At 39.1% G+C, this 11866-nt stretch overlaps 1 protein-coding gene and 1 long non-coding RNA gene across 4 annotated transcripts; one reads left to right on the top strand and one right to left on the bottom strand.

Moving 5' to 3' along the window:
- Positions 1–623: 623 nt before the first annotated feature.
- On the top strand, positions 624–1345 carry LOC119499452. The gene is made up of 2 exons (XR_005209398.1): positions 624–1026; positions 1079–1345. It is a non-coding gene; the product is annotated as an uncharacterized LOC119499452 (long non-coding RNA).
- Positions 1346–3618: 2273 nt separating this feature from the next.
- On the bottom strand, positions 3619–11866 carry ackr4a (atypical chemokine receptor 4a). Of its 3 annotated transcripts, XM_037788707.1 has the most exons (3): positions 11724–11866; positions 11123–11208; positions 3619–5195 (listed from the first exon to the last, which is right to left on the bottom strand). In XM_037788707.1, the coding sequence occupies exon 3, from the start codon at positions 5178–5180 to the stop codon at positions 4068–4070; it is 1113 nt and encodes a 370-aa protein (XP_037644635.1). In that variant the 5' UTR covers positions 5181–5195; positions 11123–11208; positions 11724–11866; the 3' UTR covers positions 3619–4067. The 3 variants fall into 3 exon arrangements, with proteins under 3 accessions (XP_037644635.1, XP_037644634.1, XP_037644636.1); XM_037788706.1 differs by having other exon boundaries at positions 11123–11856; XM_037788708.1 differs by lacking the exons at positions 11123–11208; positions 11724–11866 and adding an exon at positions 10985–11075.

Here is an 11866-nt window from a genome sequence, read left to right on the forward strand (position 1 = left end):
GGAAAACCATCACAAATGATTTCAACATGTGCTCAACTTTCGTCATGTAAGCCTTGTTTGTTAAGTTGTTGTCTTCAACCATACAGAAGGCTTTGTTAATCACACTGTCTAACAGTTTGAGCCCCAGGTTCAATCACTTTTTTTTTTACTTCTTTTTTTTGGCTGAGTGAAATGTTTTGCTCAGTTAACAGATGGCAAACCTCAGTCAAATGGTTTCCACATGAGGATGAACACGTGCCAGAGCGTGACCTGCAGCATCACTTGATTTGTACCAGCTGGGATACAGGAAGACAAGTAAGAAAATACATTACAATTCAAATGTGTTTTTCTAGTCTTCTCTGTGAAGAATGTATGGAATTCTAACATTCAGTGAAAACTCAATGTGTACATTTTGTCTGAGAGATTAATGACATGACAAACCACAGCATAACAGGAACAATAACAGAAATGCAGTGTAGTGCTGTGTTTATGCCTAATTTACAATTGGAGACTGTTTTTATTTGCTAACAAACCCTCCATGTGTCAACAACCCCTGAACTTTTATCCACTAAGTAATGCAATGTGTTTGCCTCAGTCTGTATTACAAAATCAGACAAGCTATCAGTTCCTCCACATCTGTTTGTACTGTCCTTGCATCCACTTAAAACAAATAAGCATGACAGGATTTGGTCCACATATCGGCTATAAAACCTTTTGCAACACCTGAAATCCTGCTGCTGCTGCCACATTGAAATTTTACCTATAGGCAAATAGTCAACACTTTTTTACTCTGAGGCTATTTCCCACAGACACTGAAAACTGCAGTTATTAAGCAGCTCTTAAAAAGATCATGTAGACAACGAATGATGAACAATATATAATGAATAATGAGCAATAACAGGCACATATCGAACCTCCCATTTTTAAATGAAACCATTGAAAAGGCTGTTTTTCAACAGTTTAACACTATTGGTCCTAAACAATTGTTTTGATGGTTTCCAGTCAGGATTTTGACCACAGCACAGCACAGAGACTGCTCTTGTTAAGGTCTTGAATGAGATTTCGACCACAGCACAGCACAGAGACTGCTCTTGTTAAGGTCTTGAATGACATCCACTTAAACACATAGCGGAAAAGTTTCAGTATTATTAGATTTCAGTGCTGCATTCGACATGGTCTACCACAATATATTACTAGACAGACTGGAGAACTGGGATGGACTTTCTGGCGCTGTGCTAAACTGGTGGCCCCTGAGAACGAAACAACACACTGGGAATTAAGAAAATTAGTGATGTCAACGATTAAAATACTTAATCGCGATTAATCGCATGATTGTCTATAGTTAATCATGATTAATTGCAAATTATTCAAATTTTGTATCCATTCAAATTGTACCTTTAGTGGGAGATTTTTTTCAAGTATTTAATACTTATCGACATGGGCAATTATGTTTGCTTTATGCAAATGTATGTATATATTATTGGAAATCAATTAACGACACAAAACAATGACAAATATTGTCCAGAAACCCTCACAGGTACTGCATTTAGCATTAGAAATATGCTCAAATCATAACATGGCAAAGCTGTCAGTGTGTCAGAGTGCTGATTTGACTATGACTTGCCCCAAACTGCATGTGATTATAATAAAGTGGGCATGTCTGTAAAGGGGAGACTCGTGGGTACCTATAGAACCTATTTTCTTTCACATATCTTGAGGTCAGAGGTCAAGGGACCCCTTTGAAAATGGCCTTGACAGTTTGGAGCGTTATTTAACCTCCTTCCTGACAAGCTAATATGACATGGTTGGTACCAATGGATTCCTTAGGTTTTATAGTTTCATATGATGCCAGTATCTTCACTTTAAAACTGATCCTGCTACAATCCAAAAATCGCCAGTTGTGTTAATTTTGTTAAATAAGTGGCGTTAAAATGAATTTGTGTTAACACGTTATTATTGCATTAACTTTGAAAGCCTAAAGAAAACACATTCTGGGAGTTTTCTGAGACATCTACATGCTGCCACTATCTCAGATTATGGAAAACAATAAAAAGTATGTGTCCATAGTTATGCAGACCACAGACAGATTTATATACTACTATCTCCTGGTGACTATGTTCCTATACAAGCTGAGTAGGTATGACTGGATATGCCAGACTGTCCAGTAAAACAGAACTGGGGGATGTTGTAATCAGTTTGAAATAACACTGACTCTGTTTATCTAAAACGGTTCAGAATGTGCTAATAGAAGTGTCTGACTAAATGTTTGAATGTGTGGAAACCCTCCCTCTCTATGCCTCTCCAAGTCATCTAGCCTGATTAAAACCCGTCTTAAAGAATAACATCTGTAATTAAGAAATAAGATTTGCAACAAAAACTCTGTTTTTCAGTGTGTTGTGCAGACTTGGCTGCAGAGATAAACTGTTGAGTACGTGTGCAGTAAATGTGCCTCAGATGTTCTGAGGAATTCAGGAAATAATCTGCGGCTTTCCCATATGAAAGGGAATTAAATCCCACAGGAGATTCGGTAAAAGACTCTGCAAGCAACACCACCAGTGCAAACAAGCTGATATGTGATCTAGTTTAATTTTCAGGATCTAAAGGTCATCTTGAGCTGAGAAATAATATACACGATTACAAAGTACAAAGTTCAGCTGGAAAAATGTTACAGATCCAAAATCACTTAATGTCAGTGGTGCAGGCATGTGTTCAACATCTGGTTGGTAGGCTGTGCAGATGTGTAACATCAAGTGAATCGGCAGTATTTACTAAAGATGATTACAATTAAAACAAACATTATTTCAAACAAGTTGCAGTTAAAAAGTTGTTTTCCAAAAGAGCAAAGTTCCCGCTCATTCATAGTTTCACAAATATAAACTTCTTGTTTTTTTTCTTTTTCTATTCCATTCGTAGCTGTATAGTGTGTAATGAATAGGGGTGTCACGATTGTCCAATTCCACGTTTCGATTTGACTTTGAATTTAAGGTCATGGTTCCATTCGATTTTCAATTATTATTTTTTTCAGTACTGACGGCTATGCCATTGACTATGGAGTCTTGATTCATAGAGGTCAACAGATCATTGGTTTTGGTCATGGTGTTTCGAAAAGTGAAGTTGCAGGGCAGGCAACCGGTAAGCTACTGTGTGAAGTGTTTTTCTTCGGATGCCCACAAGTAAAACAAATACTGGGAGTGTTGCCGAATCTGCTTTTGACGTCGAAGGTCGAAATCAAAAGCACATTCCGATCGAGTTTTTATTTAGAATCAAAATCGTGACACCCCTAGTAATGAAGAATACCAAGTTCAAGTATTTATCTTATTGGTGCTTGGTACTGTGTGGGCAGCTGGAAGTGTTACTATAAGTGTTAAATGTTTCTAGTGAAATCCTGGAGGAATGTCTGTTACCTCATAGATCTGGATGAAACAAATTTAAAGGGATAGTTTGGGTCTTATGAAGTGGGGCTGAATGAGCCATTTATCCATAGTAGCTGTATTACCGTAGATGACGGTATATATATTCTTAATGTAGCGTACACTTAAACGGATATCGATTTTTTTTTTTTTTAGTTGAGTCTTTCTTTTAGGTGGCTAAGATAAGTTTTTCTGCCGTCCACAGCACTGTATTGCTTTGCTCCAGTGTCGGTACTCCTGTCTGTTTACTCCAAACTGGGAGCGCGCCGACCGTCACCTACTGTAGGTAATACACTGACTATGGATAAGTACCTCATACAACCCCACTTCAAAACACCCAAACTATCCCTTTAAGCTTGTGAGCTATTCTGCAAAGAGCGTTTTTGGTTCTGTAAAACGTTTTCTGTATGTGTTCATTGTCATGCCAACTAAAAAAAATACAGTTGAAATTAAATATAGTTTCAAAAGAAAAGAAAGAAAACAAGAATACTTTAGCCATTTTTACAAAGTAGATAAGGAAAAAATGACTAACAACCTCCTGTTTTTGATGTGGAGGGAATAAAGTGTTTAAACATCAGTGGAATTTTTCTACATCTTAATGATTTCCACACATACTTCTACTGCTGTTCGATCTGCTCTTCTACTAAACTAAATACGTGATTTTTCACTTATTTTGACTCATATTGAGAATGTGTTTGTCACTTGGGATGCAGTGTGGGAGTTAAATGACATCCCCATCTCTTCCTCCACTGCAGGATGTTCCCTCCTCTTCCTCCTCATTCTTCTCCTCTCGCCAAACTTCTTGGCCACTTTCATCATGTGCTGCCTGAAGGACGTCCCAACGAAGGCGTAGAGGATGGGGTTGAGGCAGCAGTGAGTGAGGGCCAAGCTCTCCGTCACCTGAGCCGCCTGATCCAACACTTTACTCGTCCCGCAGTGGGTCACTATGGCGTAGACGGAGTCCATCGCCCGGTAGACCTTCAGCACATTATAAGGCAGCTGAGTGACCACAAACACCCCCACTACTGTCAGGAGGACACGTAGAGCCTTCCACTTCTTGCCTCTGCTCTCCACAGGGAGGCCCTTCAGAGCCTGGCCCACGCTGCAGTAACAGATCACCATAACCAGGAGAGGAAGCAGGAATCCCAGCAGCACCTCTGCTATCTCCAGAGCAGCTTTCCCCCCGCGAGCCATTGATGGCGGGTAGATAGCTAGACAGACGCTCCTATTAGACGCCCATCTCACTTCTGAGAGTATTAAATCAGGAAGACCAAGGACAAAAGCTGTCGCCCAAACCACCAAACACACCTTCCAGCAGTGTCTCCTGGTGAATACCCCCTGCAGCCGCCGACTTTGGTCTTTACCTTGCGCCCTGGCTAACGCCAAGTAGCGATCCAGGCTGATGCAGGCCAGCAGCAGCATGCAGCAGGTGAAGTTGACCGTGTAGCAGGCCGACACGACCTTGCAGACGACCTCGCCCAGCTCCCAGCCCCTCGCCGCGTCAGCAGCCCAGAATGGCAGCGTGAAGAGCAGGAGTAGGTCGGCCACGGCCAGGTGGGTCAGGAAGGCGTCCGTCATGGTCTTGAGGCGTTTGTGGTAGGCATAGACCGCCACGACTAAGCCGTTTCCCGCCAGTCCCACCAGCAGACACACAGTGTACATGATGGGAAGGAAGACGGCTGCGAAGGAACGGACGTCGCCCTTCTCACAGAGGGACGGGTAGTCGTCGTAGCTGAAGTTGAAGCTGATGTTTTCATGGTAGTAGTAGTCGTCCTGCTCCGAGACATCCATGCTGATTAGATGAAGCTGTGGGGTAGGATATTTTGAAATTTTAAATATTCACAGCTCTACTTGTGCAACAATGAATGTATATACATAGAGAGGTGGAATGTAACTAAGTATATGTACTCAGTTACTGTACTTAAAGTCACAGTAAAATGGCAGTTAGACCATCTTTAGCTTCTGTTATGTGACAAATGTCTGAGTGAAACGGTATGAGACATAGGGTACATTGGCAGGTTTTATATCGAATCCACAAACTTTGATTGGATTATGCAAAGAAGAAGTTGAAGCTATGGGCTATGCTTGGCTCTAATCCACAAGTATACAGAGTAGAAGAAGTTAGAGGTTGAGAACCGGAAACAAAACCATTCGGCATAGCCATCTAACCAACTACGATAGAAAAATGGAGAGAGGTCTATAGGAATTTCGATTGGACAAGTTTCAATTGTTCTTCCATGTCAGAAAGTATTGACTCTGTTTCATGCTTCAAAATTCAGTTACTGAGAATTGATTTGCAGATAGAGGAAATATCTTAAATCAAAAAGGAACACATTTAAAATTGCCAGAAGTTATAATAACAATGAATAAAGCAACTGTAGGACCATTGTCTGGATTTAATGTTCTCATCAAGCTTTCAGAAAAGAGCTTTCTTTGTTTTACAGCTGAACTAGATTTGGCCACAAAACTGGAAAACATTGTATGTGGAAACAAACTGTGTCCGCTAGTTTGGGTAAAAAAACATCTGAAGAAGAACCTAAAGTCTGCAAATAATTGTGTGATTGTAGGATAATTATTGTGCCGTGATAATATCATTGTTGACATCTGGACATGGTGTCCTGACCCGAACTGTTCCTCCCTGTTGTAACTTCACTGAGATAAGTATGAGCAAAGGACAGGAGAGGATGCATCTTTTCACCAAGTGCAAATTGTATAAACTATTAAATTCCCCCGGAGATCCTCTACTGAGATGAAGAGTTTTGTAATATCTATTTGCAGTGGTAGAAAGTCACTAAGTACATTTTCTCAAGCACTGTACTTATGAGTATTTCAATTTTCTTCTACTTTATACTTCAGTACATTTCAGAAGCAAATATTGTACTTTTTACTCCACTATATTTATTCATAACTTGAATTACTAGTTACCTTACAGATTCAGATTAATAACACAAAATAAAGCAAACAATTAAATTATGATGTAATATTATAAATGAAGATAAAACTTTATTGATCCACAGAGGGAAATTCACAATCTACCCTGCAGTATACATATAAAGTAGTTAAAATCAGCTCCACCTTTACCAGCTGCAGCAATAAAGTGGTGAACACATGAATGCATCAATAATTATAATTAAATACTATAATTAGGGCGGTCAAAGTTAACGCGATAATAACGCGTTAGCCTGAATTTATTTTAACGCCACTAATTTCTTCAACGCATTAACGCAATCGATCTTTCAGAGGATGTAGCGGGCTCAGCTCAAAGCTAGAATGAAGATACTGGTATCATGAAACTAGAAAAACCTAAGGAATCGAATGCATGTCACGTTAGGTTGTCGAGAAGGAGGCTAAATGACGCTCCAAACTTGCGCTTCATTTTGGCGAGGAAAAACTGACGATTAATCGTGATTAAGTAAGGGATAATGTAAAACGAGCTGGTCATTGTTGTGAAATAAACCCCGACAGGGCGATGCGGTGGACCCCAACGTGAAGCCATCACTCTGAAGGGGTTTATTTCACAACAATGACCCGCTAGCTGAACATTATCCCGCTTATTACACAAAAACAGGCCAATATCAGAACTGTGCCCATAGCAACGGTCTGTTATACATAGCAACGGTCTGCCAATCAGAATTGAGTATTCAACAAAGCCGTGTAATAACTATGGATAATCATGCGATTATAATCGATTGACAACCCTACTTATAATATACATAAGTGGGCCATTTTGCTTTACTGTTGGTTCTTTAAGTATATTTTGATGCTAATACATTTGTAATTTTACTTGAGTAAACATTTGAACACACAACTTTTAATTGAAACAGTATTTCTACACTGTGGTACAGTATTGCAAGATCTGAGTAGGCTGCTTCTTCCACCTGTCTATTAGAAACAAAGATGCCTCCCCATACAGAATCATTGATTATTAAAGTACTTTTTAAATTACTGTGAGTACCATATTTGACCACGATAAACGCAGTGCTGGAAAGTAACTACATTTATTCAAGCTCTGTTCTTTTCTGTTAAATGTTGAGGTATTTCTATTGAATTCGTCTTTATACTTCTACTTTTGTACAATCTATTCTATTACACTTTTGATATACTGCAGATTAATATTGTACATACAATACAATAGGCCCACAACGTAAAAATGCCACTTACAAGTTAATGCATCAGTAATCAATTCATATAGGCTTACTATTTCTAATACTGTATTACGGAAGGCGGGCTGTGCTTTAAAACAATTGCAAGCATCGCTGTTCTCGGCTTCCGTAGTATGGAGAAGCGCATCAAACCGTTTAAAAAGTATAGAGTATCTCAGCCTAAAGTTACAGATAAAAGGTAGATAGGTAGGCAATGTGTGATATATAGTGTCCCGTCTATGTTCGCCATGGAAGCTCAAAGCTGTTTGTTCAGCTTCAGACTAACCGTCACTACTCTGTGCAGAGGGTTTGTTTGATGGAACACCCGCGCAGCACAAGTGGGTGGGAAGTTAAGAAATAAAAGCTTTATGGGAACATCTGTGCTCGATGTGAGCACAAAACTAGTGCTACCAATTACAAGAGAAAAAAAAAGCCAACATAGCGTGAATACATGTACAGAAATGTCCTAGCGGATCTAAGTGTAACTATTCCCTGTAGTTATAGCCTGAAATGTCCAAATATAGCAGAGTCTGTAGGTATAAACAAGGGCAACAAGTAAAAACTTATAGGATTATGGTGGCAGGCTGAAAGAGAAATTCAGTGGTGGGATGTAGGGGAGATCGGGGATGGTAGTAACACTTTTTGTTTGAGCGTCAGTAAAGCAGTGGACACACATGGGACGTCAGGAGCGCGTGGCGGCTGTATCACGTTGTGGCTGCGTGATACACGTGTCGGATGTTCACACCAGCTGCATTTCAGCTGCATTTCAGCTGTGTGTCTGCTGCTGCAGCTGCTGCTGTCAGCCCTTTCTTTCTACACAGAGTTTGCCTTTTAATGGTCATTTCATTTCATTATAAATATCATTTATATTTATTTTAGACCAAGAAAGGTAAAGAAACGTGTGGTAATTTGTAAATAATAGTAATAATCCACAATTAAAACTCCGTACTATATTCATTCATGGAGCTCTCAAAGTCACTGCATGTTCTAGAACACTGTCCGGCACATATTTCAGAATAAAAGCCTTGTGTTAACAAATGAAGGAATTCTGTCCACAGAAAAAAACGCTTGAGGGCTTTTATTTTGAAATGAAAGCAGGAAGTGTTGATTTAAAAATAAGTCTTTACTTTTTTTCATCTCCGTAACATATTCTACAGATAGACCTCGAAACTGTAGTAAAGTCTTGCTGGTATGATGTCAATATACTGTCAATAGATCACCTTCACTGTCTGTGACATATTCTACAGATGTCTACACATCGAAACTGTAATAATGTAGCTGATATGATGTTAATATACTGTCAATAGATCACTTTCACTGTCTGTTGTTGCTGTGAGACGCACGCATCACGCGTCAAAAATAGGCGAGACCTCTATTCTCTAGAAGAGACGCAGCTGAGACGTGGGCAGTGTGACTGCTCAAACCTGTTAACAGGGACGACGAAATAAAAAACAACAGGTAACGCATCCGCCATGCGCTCCTGACGTTCCATGTGTGTCCACCGCTTAACTCAGTGGTGGTTTGTGCTCGATCTCTCAAGCTTTGATACTCGGTCGGTATATTTTTTTGCTACAAATAAAACTCACTTGGACATCTATTACTTATAAGAATTAAAGTGTCAGTAGGCAGTATATATTTTTGGCATCATTGGGCAAAAGTTCCATAACAACCTTTCAGCATATTGTAATTCAAGTGTTCTGAGAGAAAACTAGACTTCTGCACCTCCTCATGCCTCTGTTTTCAACTCTATTGAAGAATTAATAATAAACAGTTTGAATAAAGTAAATGATTTAAAGTGACAAAAAACATTTATACTTTACTGCTAATACTTTTGTATCTTTCTTAAAGGTACAGTGTGTAGAATTTGGCGGCATTTGGCAGTGAGGTTGCAGATTGAAACCAACTGCAACCTCTCCCATGTGCCAAGCGTGTAGGAGAACTATGGTGGCCCGGTGGTGAAGAGGACCCTCTCCGTATAAACGTCTCATTCTAAGGTAATGTAAACACAACGATTCTTATTTTCAGGTTATTATACACTTAAGAAAACATACTTCTTGATATTATTTTCCTTTTTCTGCCAATAGATCCCCCTAAAGGCTACACACTGTTCCTTTAAGTGAGATTTACACTGTATTTCTACACTGTGCTATTTTACTTACTTAAAGCTACAGTGGGTACAATTGGAGCAAATATGATAAAAATATATATATTTTTTATCAAAGGGTCATAATATCCTGACAGTAGTGCATGAGACAGGTAATCTGAAAAAAAAATCATGTGCCTCTGTGATCAAATATAAAATAAATATTCTGTTACTGTAATGCCTATTTCATAGTTTGTTGCCCCGGCAGCCATGTTGATAACAGTTGAGGAAATACCAAGCACCGCCCACCAGCCGGAGCAAACGTTCTCATTTTACAGTGAAACAGTACATTACAAGATGTTTCTGAAAACATTTGAGGTGAGAAATAGGCATTACAGTAACAGAATATTAATTAAAATTTGATTAGCGCTGCCTAGTTTGACCGTTTGATTGGAGTTCGTATGAACAGCCAATAGGAACGCTCTCTCTCTGAAATGACCTGTGATTGGCCAAAGTCTCCCGCCACGAGCTAGATTTTCTAAAGCCTGAAAACAGATCCACGAGGAGGTGCAGAAGTCTAGTTATCTCTCAGAACGTTTTAATTACAATATGCTGAAAGGCTATTATGGAATTTTTGCCAAATGATGCCAAAAACATTCTGCCTACTGCAGGTTTAAGTAAAAGATTTGAGCACTTCTTCCACCCCTGGAGAAATGCTATATAGGCTATATATTTGTATTAGTAATGCACTGACCCTAAAATCATTACATTTTCTTTATAGATACCAGATAGTTTCTGAAAGATAACAGTGTATTTGCATCACTTTGTTCATTTCTAGCATCCTTTTAGGAGAACAGCCTATTACCTGCCTTAATATGAATACTACCAGTAAAACAAAGTTTACCGAACCTTTACCAATAAGGTAGGCCAGCCTGTATGTAGCATGAGAAACAAAACCCAGGGAAAATCAAGTCACTCTCTGCACCACTGCTAGTTAAGTTTATTGCTTTGAGCTGCATGTTAATAACTGAAGGCGACTCAGATGTGTATATCAACATTTGTATCCACTCAGATTCTTCTCTCATCTGGACTAATGGTTCCAGGACAGTAAGAGAAAACTGTTCACAAAGACTTAAGTCAGAAATTCAACCTGATAAATAGAAAACTGGATTTTGAAAAGGTGGAAATTATGCCCCTAAGTATATGCTTACACCCTTAGGAACACTGAGCCATTGAAAGTTAAAGAAATATAATTTTGTTTACAACAAAAGATACCGGTTAGTTGTAACATATGTATCAGCTACAACATAACAGATGTGAAGCAATTTACAGCACAGTGTGGAATCCATTCTGACATTGAAAATACTCACTATGTGCAGTTATTTTCCTCTCATTTGCTTGGCAAGTGTCCCAAAAATCGTATAAATGTCACCATATGGTAGCTGTAGGATTTGACTCATGTCTGTAATGTAAATACACCCAATAATCAGTTCAGAAATCAGCCTTACCGTCAGTCACTGCTTTGTCTCTCCTCCCAGAGAGCCGGGAATCAGTCCAGCTGAGTCTTCCAGCTCCACTCTCTATAAACACACTTCTGAGCAGGATGACTCAGAGAGAGAGAGAGAGAGAAGTCAAGTGACAAGAGACCGAAATGAAGTCACAACCAAATCATTTTTCGGAAGTGTTTTAAACATGAAAGAACATGTCCAACACTGAGACAAAAGCTGATATGTAAACAGGATTTCAACACCAGAGGAACAACACAAACAAGTCATTACACCATAAATAGTTGAATAATAATAATAATAGTGAAGAAATCAAAAAGATATATTTTGAAAGAAAAGTTGAACCTGCACTTTAGCAAACTTTAATGACATAGAAGATGTTTAGTTTAGCAGTGAAAAAACAACACAGGTATGCAGACTTGTGCAAAATGTGCTAAAAATAAATATTGCACCTTAAATATGAAATATTATAGTCATCTCTCTGTATTGCCTGCTACTAAAAAGCATGGACCTGTGGTGTCTTTACTGTAGGACATTACACTTTACAGCCACACCCATTGTATCAGTCGTCACAGCTAAAACCACGAGGAATGTGGAAGATTACCTTTCGGTTTTAATCCATCCAGATTTGGCAGCAGAGGCTCGTTGTTTCTTTTTTTTAAATAAATGTTTCCTTCTCCTGTTCTGTGTTCCCTCAGCGGTCGCAGCCCAGTAACAGAAAACAAAAACACAGGATTCTCCTTTTCA

This window comes from Sebastes umbrosus, chromosome 12, assembly GCF_015220745.1.
Source record: "Sebastes umbrosus isolate fSebUmb1 chromosome 12, fSebUmb1.pri, whole genome shotgun sequence".
Lineage (NCBI taxonomy): Eukaryota > Metazoa > Chordata > Actinopteri > Perciformes > Sebastidae > Sebastes > Sebastes umbrosus.